We start from the raw sequence: 13,154 nt of genomic DNA, 5'->3' as shown, positions 1-13,154 counted from the left end.
TTCATCTGAGTTTCTTTTATCGGAAATGCCTGATGTCACTCTCTTTCACTAAAGTTCCCATATTTTCTGCCTGTGGGAACTGTTGTATTCAGTTAGCAATTCTCTTTAGCTATCTTATGTCTACGGAAAACCACAGGCAGCTATTTTGTTTTACCTTCAGCCGTTGGCAGCTCCAACATGCATCGTGATTTCTTCACGACTCCTGCAGAACATCACTGTATGCAAGCTTTGCTGATGTAGGAAACAATTACCAGTCATAACTAATCTTGTGCTTTATTAACTCAGTTTCCTTGTCCTTATCGTTGTGCCATGCATGTTTGGTATTCTCATATGGCATTGGAGGTTTTTAACCACTATATGCTATGCTAAAAACTTGGGTTCTTATGCACTAAAACATTGAATTTCAAGCATTTCAGGCATGCAAATAAAAAAAAGTTGTAAATTTAGTGTAAAAGCAATGTACAGTAGCAACACTGTGTACCATCTACAAGTTGCACAGTAGAAATTTGTCAAAGCTTCCAAGCCCACAACCACTGCCATCAAGGGCAACAGATGTACGAAAAAAACACTACCTTCTAGTTCCCCTCCAAACCTCTCACCATACTGGCTTGGAAACTAATCATTATTCCTTCAGGACTGATGGGTCAAAATCCTGGATATCCTTGCTGAAAAGCTTTTTGGTTGTTCCTAAACCAAATGGACTGCAGCAATATCGGAAGGCAGCTCTCCACTGCTTTCTCGAGGGCAGTTGGAGATAGACAATAAATCCCATCCCAGCCAATGATACCTACATCCCCTAAATGAATATGCGGTGTGCCTGTATGGGTGCAGCTTGAACAGCATTCAAGCTCGCTATCATCCACATCAAAGCAGCTCCTTGATTGGCACCACATCCACCTCCTTGAATGTTCATTCTGTTCACCACCAACGCAGTGGTAGCTGTGTGTACCAACTACACACAGCTGTATGGTAGAATCTCACCTAGAATCCTTTGAAAGCACTTTCTAAACCCTTCGCCTGGACCACCAAGAAAGACAAGGGTTGTTTAAGTCCCTTTTTAAATCTTTCCCCCATCACCCTAAACTTATGTTCTCTAGTTCTGGACTGTCCCACCCTAGGGAAAAGACAGTGACTATTTACCCTATCCATGCCCCTCATGATTTTATAAAGCTCTATAAGGCCAGTCGTCAGCCTCTGATGTTCCAGGGAAAACAGCCCCAGCCTAAACAACCTCTCCCTATAGCTCAAACCCTCCAACCCTGGCAACATTCTTGTAAATCTGTTGTGGTTCTGTTTGCCGAGCTGGGAATTTGTTGCAGACATTTCGTCCCCTGTCTAGGTGACATCCTCAGTGCTTGGGAGCCTCCTGTGAAGCGCTTCTGTGATCTTTCCTCCGGCATTTGTAGTGGTTTGAATCTGCCGCTTCCGGTTGTCAGTTCTAGCTGTCCGTTGCAGTGGTCGGTATATTGGGTCCAGGTCGATGTGCTTATTGATTGAATCTGTGGATGAGTGCCATGCCTCTAGGAATTCCCTGGCTGTTCTCTGTTTGGCTTGTCCTATAATAGTAGTATTGTCCCAGTCAAATTCATGTTGCTTGTCATCTGTGTGTGGCTACTAAGGATAGCTGGTCGTGTCATTTCGGAAAGATCACAGAAGCGCTTCACAGGAGGCTCCCAAGCACTGAGGATGTCACCTAGACAGGGGACGAAACGTCTGCAACACAAATTCCCAGCTCGGCGAACAGAACCACAACAACGAGCACCCGAGCTACAAATCTTCTCACAAACTTTGAATTCTTGTATATCTTTTCTGAACCCTTTCAAATTTTGCGACATTCTTCCTATAGCAGGGAGACCAGAATTGCACAAAACATTCTAGAAGAGAGCGAACAAATATCCTGTACAGCTGCAATGTGACCTCTCAACCCCTATATTCAATGCTCTGACCAATAAAGAAAGCATAGCAAATGGCTTCTTTCCTATCCGCTGTGACTCCACTTTTAAGGAACTATGAATCCGCACTCTAAGATCTCCTTGTTCAGCAACAATCCCCAGGTTCTCACCATTGAGTGTATAACTCCTGCCCTGATTTGCCTTTCCACAATGTCATACCATTTATCTAAATTAAACCCCATCTGCCACTCCTCAGCCCATAGGCCCATCTGATCAAGATCCTGTTGTACTCTGAGGTAACCTTCTTTCGCTGTCCACTGCACTTTGAAGTTTGGTATTATCTGCAAACTTACTAACTACACCTCTTGTGTTCACATCCAAATCATTTATATAAATGAGGCAAAGCAGTGGATCCAGCACCAATCCTTGTGGCACACCACTGGTTATAGACCTCCAGTCTCTATCACCCTCTGTCTTCTAACTTTGAGCCAGTTCAGTATCCAGATGGCTAGTTCACCTTGTATACCATGTGATCTAACCCTACTAACTGGCCTACCATGAGGAACCTTGTCAAACACCTTACTGAAGTCCATATAGATAATGTCTACCACTCTGCTCTCGTCAATCCTTTTCGTTACTTCTTCAAAAAACTTAATCACATCGTGCATGGGAAATCATGTCTCACTAAAGTCATGTTGACTATCCTAAACAGTTCTTGCCTATCCAAATATATGTACATCCTGTCCCTCAGGATTCCCTCCAACAACCTCCCCAGCAGCAATGCCAGGCTCACTGGTATATAGTTTCCTGGTTTTTCCTTATCATCTTTCTTAAATTATGGCAGCATGTTCGCCAACTTCTAGTCTTCCGGCACCTCCATCTGTGACTATCAATGATCCAAATATCTCAGCAAGCAAGGGGCCTAGCAATCCCTTCCTTGGCTTCCCACAGAGTTCTAGGGTGTGCCCGATTGGGTCCCGGGGATTTATCCACCTTTATGCATTTTAAGACCTAAATCCCGCCCCCCCCCAAATCAGCTCCGTATATGGACATTTTTTTAAGATATTCCCCCACGTTCTACATCTTCACAGTAAACACTGGTGCAAAATAGTTTTTTAGTGTCTCCCCTGTTTCTTGCGGTCCCACATGTAGGCTGCCCTACTGATTATTGAGGATCCTATTCTCTCCCTAATTACTCTTTTGTCCTTAATGTATTTATAAAATCTCTTTGGATTCTCCTTAACCCTATGTCTTTTTCCCCTCCTGATTTCCCTCTTAAGTATACCCCTACTGTCTTTATTCTCTTCCATTCACTCGATCTCTGCTGTCTATACCTTCTTTTTCTTAACCAAAACCTTTAATTTCTCTACTCATCCAGCATTCCTTACATCTACCAGCCTTGCCTTTCACCCTAACAGGACCGTATTGTCTCTTGATTCATGTTATCTCATTTTTTGAAGGCTTCTCATGTTCCAGCCATCCCTTTACCTGTAAACATCTGCCCCCAATCGACATTTGAAAGTTCTTGCCTAATACTGTCAAAATTGGCCTTTCTACAATTTAGAACTTTGACTTTTAGATCTGGTCTATCCTTTTCCATCACTATTTTGAAACTAGTAGAATGATAGTTGCTGGCCCCAAAGTACTCCCTGTGCCCCCCCCCCGGACAACCTCAGTTACTTGCCTGCCTTATTTTCCAAGAGTAGGCCTCTTTCCTCACTGTCTCCTTATGTCCCCACCTTACTAGTTTAAATCCTGAGCAGCTGTAGCAAATCTCCCTGATTAGTTTATTCATCCCCTTCAAATTCAGATGCAATCCATCCTCATTATAAGGGTCACTTCTGCCCCAGAAGAATATTCCAATGATCCAAAAATGTGAACCCTTCTCCCCTGCACTAGCTCCCCAGCCACGCTTTCATTATCCTCCTATTCCTACCCTCACTAGCTGTGGCAACGGAAGTAAAACTGATACCCTCAAGGACCTCCTTTCTAAATTCCTGCCTAACTTCCTATATTCTCCCTTCAGAATCTCATCTATTTTTTTTTCTTCCTGTCATTAATTCCAATATGTACAACAACTTCCTGCTGGTCCCTCTCCTCTTTGAGAATATTCTGTGCCTTCTCTGAGAGATCCTCGATCCTGGCACCAGGAAGGCAGCACATCATTCGGATTCTTCGCTGTTGACTGCAGAAACTGTCTGTGCCTCTGACCAGAGAGTCCCCTATCACAATTGATCGCTTGGAACCTGATCTGCCTCTCATTATACTAGAACCAGTGTCAGTATCAGAAACTTGGCTGTTCGTGCTACATTCCCCTGCGAGTCCATCACCCCTTACGTTTTCCAAAACCGCATACTTTGTTGAGATGGGATAGCCACAGAAGACTCCTGCATGACCTACCCCTCTCTCCTACCTTTCCTGGAGGTAACCCATCTACCTGACTGTATCCACAGTGTTTATCCCTTTTCTATAAATACCCCATCGGTCCTGTAAATTTCTCATTGCCTCTCACTGTCACTCCAACCGACCCATGTAATAGGATAGGATTCACAAACAAACGCACTTACTGTAGACATAATCAACAGTAACATGGAAACTCTACCAAATCTCCCACATCTGACAGGAAGAGCACATTACTCTGTTAAAGGCCATCTTTGTACCCTAAAAATCTACAGACCCAGAAAACAGCACAGTCTTACCGCTCTAAAAAAAAACTGCTCCAGGCTAACTTAGTACCTGTGTTTTGTATTTTTAAATTTTAATCAAGTGATAGATCTCAAAACATAGAATCATAGAGACGTACAGAATGGAAACAGACCCTTTGATCAAAAAGAACCCACTCTACTCACTATTGTAGACTTCCAAAAAAAAGAACAGCAAGGTTACACTTCAAAAACTGTGCTTATCTGCTCCTGTGGTGTGAGCTCTCCCACACAGCTTCCTCCAAAGTCAGCTGTGATTTTCAATGTTTGTTAATTTTTTTAAGATGTACTCCGATGTTCTGAAATACTTGAACTCAAACATCAAAGGCAGTAGCTGTGCAGATTCACTGCTGTGTCATCAGCAGTGTAGGTTTCTTTTTCTCTCCCTCATTGACCATGTGATCTCTGCTTTTGTCTGTCTTCCTCCTTTTTAAAGTGCCGTTGTTTTGATCTTTCCCCAAAGTTCCGAGTGAAACAGCTTACAAAACAGCAATTACAGCTCTTGAAATTTGAGAAAATCAGCTCTAACACCTAAAATACCTCAAAAGAGGAGCAGCATTTATAGCCGCAATCTTTTCCATCCTCCATCTTGGATTACCTAGAATTCTTTTTAAAATAATGTTTATATTTTTCAAATGCATGTGTTCTTCTAATTTACCTGTTTTCTTTCCAGGAATGTAGGATTGTTTGAACCAACTATTCGGATTCTCGACTTGCTTCACGGGTTAAGATTTTCCCAGAGTGATGATTTGTTGGCAGGTAAGAAATCCTCGTATGTGCCAACTTCCAGTGATTCATGGTGTTGGTCAATACTAGCTGTCATAAATCAAGTCCATATGTGTGCCACTCCGCTCAGTCCCCTCTACCTGGTAATAGACTGAGGAGCTTTCTCTAATATTAACCAAAATCAAAAATTGATGGAAAAACTCAGCAGGTGTGGCAGCATCTGTGGAGACAAAGCAGGGTTAATGTTTCTGGTCCAATGACCCTTCCTTCTTCAGAGTGTTCCGCAATCTTTAAGCAATTTATGATTTTGTTTCTGATTTCCAACATCTGCAGGTTTTTGTGTTTTTTTTTCTTTCATGTTTCTCGCTCCACTACTATGAGTGAGTTGAACCACTGCAAAGCTGAATTCCTGACGATAACATGCACTATCCAAAATTGTAACTGTTAGTGGTAGCAGTAAAGTTGGAGGGAGAGGGGCCAAAGGTTTTGACTGTTAAGAGCTTGATTCTGAGTGTTCTGTAGTGGTTGAAGAAAGAATAGCAACAAAGAGGAAAGGGCATGGGGAAATGAATGGAAGCTGAATAAGGGATGCAGCTGGGAGTAGAATTTTGGAGTTGGGAAGGCAAGAGATTGATAGTATCAACTAATGGTAAAGAAGGAGAAAGCACCAACTTCACCTGAGGAAATTCGTTAAGGAAGGAAACTGCCAGTTCAAATTGGGCTGACAGGAAGTAGCATATTAGCTAAACAGCAAATATGAATTGGTCATTTGCTAGGACAATAGATTGTCAGGTTGAAGTGATGGAAGGAAGAAAAAAGGAATCAAAGTGCTTTAATGAGCTGGAGGGTTAGAGACTGCCTCTGCACAATTGAAGGATGGGATAATGGAGGAAGGTATCCTGGATTAGGAGAAACTACTGTTTTATAGAGAATTGGGATGGGAATATCAGATGTAGTGTAGTGCTGCATTAACTTCTTGGCGGAATTGTGTGGTTGGTTTGTTTGTAATTAACATGGTACTTAGATTTTAATTTTATAAAGGAAAAATAATAGTAGAAACAAAACCTACTTAAATGAACTAAATACAGGTACTTTTATTTTTAAAATTTGACATTCCCCACAGGAGCATGCATTCATTTTGAATCTAAAGATCTTCTCGTACTTAGTTTTTACCTCCTGTTTAAGTTAATTATTTACATAAGTTATAGCTGGAACCATTTTTCAGTTGTCAGCTCTTTCAAATCTGTTGGTGAGATTTTATAGTTTGTCAAAGTTAATATACAGAAGTTTTAAAAATTTAGAAGTAATATTCATTGAAATTGATAATTTTCTTGCTTTGGAAATAGAGAAAATTGTAATGCTGTTAATATAGAAATAAGATCAATAAAAATCTATTTCTTAAAATATTCTTTGCAAGGTCAATTACAAGTCTTGAGAATGCTTTCAAGATTCTCATACTCCACTGATTTGTTTTTTTGTAATGAAAAGTAGAGGATAGTCAATTGTTGTGGTTGAAATAAAAGCTCTCGTTTTCAAGCGATAGAAAATACTTCTGCAATTGTTAGATCATAACAAAAGTTAAAACTAAAGGCTGAGAAAGCACCGCTTTGCTTCCGTATCCATGGTTATAATAGTCTAAGACTGATGAAACAAAGACTGACGTGAATTTATTTTGGATTAAAACCACTATAGTTTAACTATGACCAGTCTAGTTTGTACTAATGGTACCACCTACATTCAAAAGCGATGTGATAGTCCACAATGCAATCGCAGGCAGAAAGTTTAAAAGCACAATTTAAGTTGCTATAACCCTCAAACGTAGCTTTCTCTTTGTGTGTCTCTCTCTTTACTGTCTCCCATCTTGGATGTTGTTAGCTGTGAAAAGTTTAATGCTTACTGTTTTATATACTTTCATTGTATCTATCATTGCAGTCTAATGAGAAAGCATTTGAAATTTATCAATTCACATAATTTTAATGAAAAGCTGAGAGATTATACATATTGAACTATTTGAATATTTTATTAATATTCAGTTCACAGAAGTGTGTAATGACTGTATATTTATTCAATAGATTTATACACCTGACAAAGCAGGATGCTAAGGTGTAAAGAAGTTAGCTTTGTGCAGAAAGCATTCTAAAGACTTCTAACTGCAAAGAATATTTTAAGAAATGGATTTTTATTTCATGAAGTTTTCTGAATTGAACAACTTTTTGATTTTTTTTTAACATGTAATACTTGGTTCTTTCACAAGTTCAAAAGGCCCAGTACTAAACAGAATTCATAAGCTGTTGAAAAGTCTCTATTGGCACAGAGCTTGGTCCATTTAACAACAATGCTTTCTCTGTGACGATTCAAGCACAAATAAGATGAAATGAGAGTGAAATATAAGCAGATTGGATCTCAATTGACCTAGAAGCAGAATTGCATCTAGGTTCTTTTGGAAATATTGATTTGGAAACATCAATACTCATGATGTCAATAAAACGACTCAGGTTGGAATTTTCAAAATGCAATGGAATAGATTTATGTTAGGTTAGGCTATCAAGGGGGCATAAAGAAAACTCAGGTAAATTACGTTAAGCCTTTGATCCACTATTCAACTAGATTATGGTTGAATATCAAATTTTTTTTGAACAAGAAACAATTTTATGTTCATTATTTTGTTTCGAAATGCTCAATTTTATATTCTTATTGAATTTAGCACATAGAGCTAAAGTTAACCAAATAACATTCAATTCAAGTATTTAGTTCTGAAACCATGATATTGATACACTGTTTTGATAGAGCATACAGGATTGCACTGTTTTTGTGTTTAGTAAAGATCTCGCATATTCTTTCAATGTCCTTCTAAATATTTCCTCAAAAAATGTTTTAAGAACTAAAAGTGCTATTTTGATGGCAGGTTGTGATTGTCCTACCATTTGGTACACTTTACAAAAATTGCAACACAAAACTGTACTGTAGATAGGTTAAAAATTGTGGATATTTGATTTTTGCCTGTGGATGTTGACTTTTGATACCTATTTTTTGGTACAGATAGGCAAATTCACGATTTGTGATTTCAAAGTTACAGACAATTTACTGCAGTAAAATTTCAGAATTCATCTTAGAGTCATAGAGATGTACAGCATGGAAACAGACCCTTCGGTCCAGCCTGTCCATGCCGACCAGATATCCCAACCCAATCTAGTCCCACCTGCCAGCACCCAGCCCATATCTCTCCAAACCCTTCCTATTCATACACCCATCCAAATGCCCCATAAATGTTGCAATTGTACCAGCCTCCACCACTTCCTCTGGCAGCTCATTCCATACACGTATCACCCTCTGCATGGAAAAGTTGCCCCTTAGGTCTCTTTTATATCTTTCTCCTCTCACCCTAACCCTATGCCCTCTAGTTCTGGACTCCCCGACCCCAGGAAAAATACTTTGTCTATTTACCCTATCCATGCCTCTCATAATTTTGTAAACCTCTATAAGGTCACCCCTCAGCCTCCGACGCTCCAGGGAAAACAGCCCCAGCCTGTTCAGCCTCTCCCTGTAGCTCAGATCCTCCAACCCTGGCAACATCCTTGTAAATGTAGGGTGTAGGTTTGCTCGCTGAGCTGTAGGTTTGATATCCAGATGTTTCATTACCTGGCTAGGTAACCTCATCAGTGGCGACCTCCAAATGAAGCAAAACTGTTGTGTCTCGCTTTCTATTTATATCTCTCTCCTGGATGGGGTTCCTGGGGTTTGTGGTGATGTCATTTCCTGTTCGTTTTCTGAGGGGTTGATAGATGGTATCTAGATCTATGCATTTGTTTATGGCGTTGTGGTTGGAGTGCCAGGCCTCTAGGAATTCTCTGGCATGTCTTTGCTTAGCCCGTCCAGGATAGATGCGTTGTCCCAGTCGAAATGGTGGTGTTTTTACATCCGTGTGTAGGGCTACGAGGGAGAGAGGGTCGTGTCTTTTTTGTGGCTAGCTGGTGTTCGTGTATCCTGGTGGCTAACTTTCTTCCTGTTTGTCCTACATATTGTTTGTAGCATGGAATTTTGTAGATGACGTTGGTTTTGTCCATGGGTTGTACTGGGTCTTTTAAGTTTGTTAGTTTTTGTTTGAGAGTGTTGGTGGGTTTGTGTGCTACTAGGATTCCGAGGGGTCTTAGTAGTCTGGCCAGAGAATTCTTAGAGGCATGGCACTCCAACCACAACGCCATAAACAAATGCATAGATCTAGATACCATCTATCAACCCCTCAGGAAATGACATCACCAGAAACCCCATCCAGGAGAAAGATATAAATAGAAAGCAGGAGATCAACAGCTTCTCTTCACTTGGAGGTCGCCACTGATGATGTTACCTAGCCAGGTAATGAAACGTCTGGATATCAAACCTACAGCTCAGCGAGTAAACCTACACCCAAAACCTCAACCTGAGCTACAAACCTTGCAAAAATCCTTGTAAATCTTTTCTCAACCCTTTCAAGTTTCACAACATCTTTCTGATAGGAAGGAGACCAGAATTGCATGCGATATTCCAACAGCAGCTGAACCAATGTCCTGTACAGCCGCAACATGACCTCCCAAATCTTCTTAAATTCAGTTTGATTCAATTCGGCTTCTTAACTCTGGATTGACTTGATGAGCCTTGACCAGAGAAGACTTACTGAATACTTCTTTTTGAATTACCCAGATTCCCAAAAGAAATACCAGATAATCAAATATCTGTCTTTGAAGCCAATATGACCTCGCATAATGGACTTTGTTTGGACATTATTCGGGTCACCACACATGAAGACAAAGTTCACAGAACCTTTTTCTGTAACTATTCTATTTCCTTGAGCAGATGTGGCCTTCCCGTGACTACTAGAGATGCTACTACCTTTGCTCCTGCCAAATTATTCTCTCTTAGCAGGTCATGGAATAAGGAGTTACTTTTCCTATTGAAAAGAATCCCCTGTAACACTTGGGCAACTTTTTTTAAATTACGCTCCAGCAGTGTTTATCCTTGGTCTCAGTTGTAATCAGACTTAATCTGTTGTTAGTCTCCGTATCAGCTCCTGTCTCTGAATTGAAGTCAATCTGGACCCCAATAGATTACCCTATCATCCACCACGTTACTTGAAGGTGCCTTCAGACATTAATTCCACCCTTGGTATTTTTCTTCTCAACCTAGGAGGTGGTCATAGGTAACCATCCCTTTTTGCTTCGCGCTTCTTGACTTTTACCATCTCACCTTCTATCTTTCAGTTTGTGTGGGTGACTGATGAAATGGTTGAGTTTGTGCACATTCCATTCAGTCGTTTCCTCTGTCTATTTTGCTGTTGCAACCTTCTGTTTTCCTGTGAGCTCTTATCAATAGAAGGAGTGAATTTTTAAATTGTTCTAAGAGAATTATTTCCCTCATATGTAGACTATACCCTTAATGTCTGCATCTAACAGTCAAAATTATTTTACTTTACCCTGTCAAATTCTATGCAAGCCATTCCCAGACATGCATCTGAATATTCTAAAATTTCTGTCTAGAGGTCTCGGGGACCAATCCATAAACAGTGAGAATAACTTTACTTGCCACCTTATAATCCATAGAAGGCTCTTTAGAAGGAAAGGCACCAATTTCATGAGCTCTTTTTGTTAACACTACTCGTGCAAAGCAGGTTCAGTTTTGTTTTGGTCACTCCTTTTGAAAAATTGATAAGCAAATTAAATGAAAAAATGCTTCAGTGATCCTTTTCTTCAGATTTTGGGAATATGTGCAAATTTAAACAGTTCTCCACTGAAACTTGGATTGAATTCCGATCTTTCCTTGTCAAAATGTTTCCCAGAGTCAGAGGCTTTTTTATAGTCTAGAAGCTAGTACTCTCTCTCGCGCTCTCTCTCTCGCGCTCGCTCTCTCTCTCTCTCGCGCTCGCTCTCTCTCTCTCTCGCGCTCGCTCTCTCTCTCTCTCGCGCTCGCTCTCTCTCTCTCTCGCGCTCGCTCTCTCTCTCTCTCGCGCTCGCTCTCTCTCTCTCTCGCGCTCGCTCTCTCTCTCTCTCGCGCTCGCTCTCTCTCTCTCTCGCGCTCGCTCTCTCTCTCTCTCGCGCTCGCTCTCTCTCTCTCTCGCGCTCGCTCTCTCTCTCTCTCGCGCTCGCTCTCTCTCTCTCTCGCGCTCGCTCTCTCTCTCTCTCGCGCTCGCTCTCTCTCTCTCTCGCGCTCGCTCTCTCTCTCTCTCGCGCTCGCTCTCTCTCTCTCTCGCGCTCGCTCTCTCTCTCTCTCTCGCGCTCTCTCTCTCTCTCTCGCGCTCTCTCTCTCTCTCTCGCGCTCTCTCTCTCTCTCTCGCGCTCTCTCTCTCTCTCTCGCGCTCTCTCTCTCTCTCTCGCGCTCTCTCTCTCTCTCTCGCGCTCTCTCTCTCTCGCGCTCTCGCTCCCTTTTCGATTCGAGTGCCATCTTCTTAAATACTCTTTCCTTTTTCTTTGGCTCTTTCTGGGATACCTTTTTGTTCCTCTCTTCTCTGTAGCGTTCATGTTTTGTTGCCATTTCCTTTATTGTTTCTTGTTTTATCTGCACTTTGATATTCGGTTGACTCACTATCTGGTTTGCATTGCTGTTCTTCTGTTTTCAAAAGTTCTGGTACTATTTTCATTACATCTGCCTTTCTGCCCCCTACTTTAACTCCTTTGCCAATGCAGCTAGGCCAACCTTCATTGTTCCTGCCATATCATTCAGCAATAAATCTTTCAATTCCACACAAGTCTTAGCAATTGGCAATGCCATTTTGATGTAATAATACATAAGGGACCTGGTGCATTTCCTCTTATCATTTTGCAATTGTTATTAGGAGAAAGTGTGGACTGTAGATGCTGGAGACCAGAGTTGAAAAATGTGGTGCTGGTAAAACACAGCAGGCCAGGCCCTTCTTCAGAAGGGCTTATGCCCGAAACGTTGATTCTCCTGCTCCTCGGATGCTGCCTTGCCTGCTGTGTTTTACCAGTATCCCATTTTTCAACTGCAATTATTATTACCCAACTTTCAATTAAATGTCTATTGGGTATCCTGCTGGAAGAGCTCTCACTTTTATCTTACAACCAAAGTTGGAGTTACTCAATAAGTCATAACATAAAATAAAAATTGTTTTCCAATTGTCAAGATGACTATTTAATACCTTCGCTATATTGTGTACCACAGTGTCATAGAGCCATACAGCATGGAAACAGACAATCGGTCTATGCCAAATATAATGCCAAGCTAAACTACTCCAACCTGCCTGCTCCTGGCCCATATCCCTCCCAATCTTTTCTATTCATGCACTTATCTAAATATTGTAACTGTGCCCACATCTACCATTCCTCAGGAAGTTCATTTCACACATGAACCACCTTCTGTGTAAAACATTTGGCCCTCATGTGTCTCAAATCTCTCCTCTCATTTTAAAAAATGCCCCTCCTCCTGAAATACCCCATCCTAGGGAAAAGGCACTTACCATTAACCCTAACTATACCCCTCATGATCTTATACACCTCCTGTAAGGTCACCTCTCAACCTCCTACACTCCAGTGAAAAAAGCCATCTTTATGAAGAACCCACTGCCCGGTTCTACCTTCTTCCCAAGATCCACAAGCCTGACCACCCTGGATGCCCATTGTCTCAGCATATTCCTGCCTCACTGAACTCATTTCTCCCTACCTCGACACTGTCCTATCCCCCCTAGTCCAGGAATTCCCCACATACGTTCGAGACACCACCCACGCCCTCCACCTCCTCCAAGACTTCCGTTTCCCCGGCCCCCAACGCCTCATCTTCACCATGGATATCCAATCCCTCTACACCTCCATCCGCCATGACCAGGGCCTCCAAGCCCTCAGTTTTTTCC

The 13,154-nt window shown here is 41.5% G+C and overlaps 1 protein-coding gene across 9 annotated transcripts in view; it reads left to right on the top strand.

Annotated features, from left to right (window-relative positions):
- The window catches only part of atxn10 (ataxin 10), a 317,949-nt gene that overhangs the window by 19,523 nt on the left and 285,272 nt on the right, over positions 1-13,154 (top strand). For all 9 annotated transcript variants that reach the window (XR_006314464.1, XR_006314466.1, XM_043709270.1 and 6 more), the window contains exon 3: positions 5,268-5,353. Coding sequence is in view for 7 of the 9 variants with exons in the window: in XM_043709270.1 (XP_043565205.1) it covers positions 5,268-5,353 (86 nt within the window). In the remaining 2 variants the exon portion in view is untranslated. The remainder of the gene's footprint in view (positions 1-5,267; positions 5,354-13,154) is intronic.

Source organism: Chiloscyllium plagiosum, chromosome 19, assembly GCF_004010195.1.
Source record: "Chiloscyllium plagiosum isolate BGI_BamShark_2017 chromosome 19, ASM401019v2, whole genome shotgun sequence".
Taxonomy (NCBI): Eukaryota; Metazoa; Chordata; class Chondrichthyes; order Orectolobiformes; family Hemiscylliidae; genus Chiloscyllium; species Chiloscyllium plagiosum.
The sequence above is the reverse complement of the archived record's forward strand: the minus strand, read 5'-3'. Positions and strand labels throughout refer to the sequence as shown.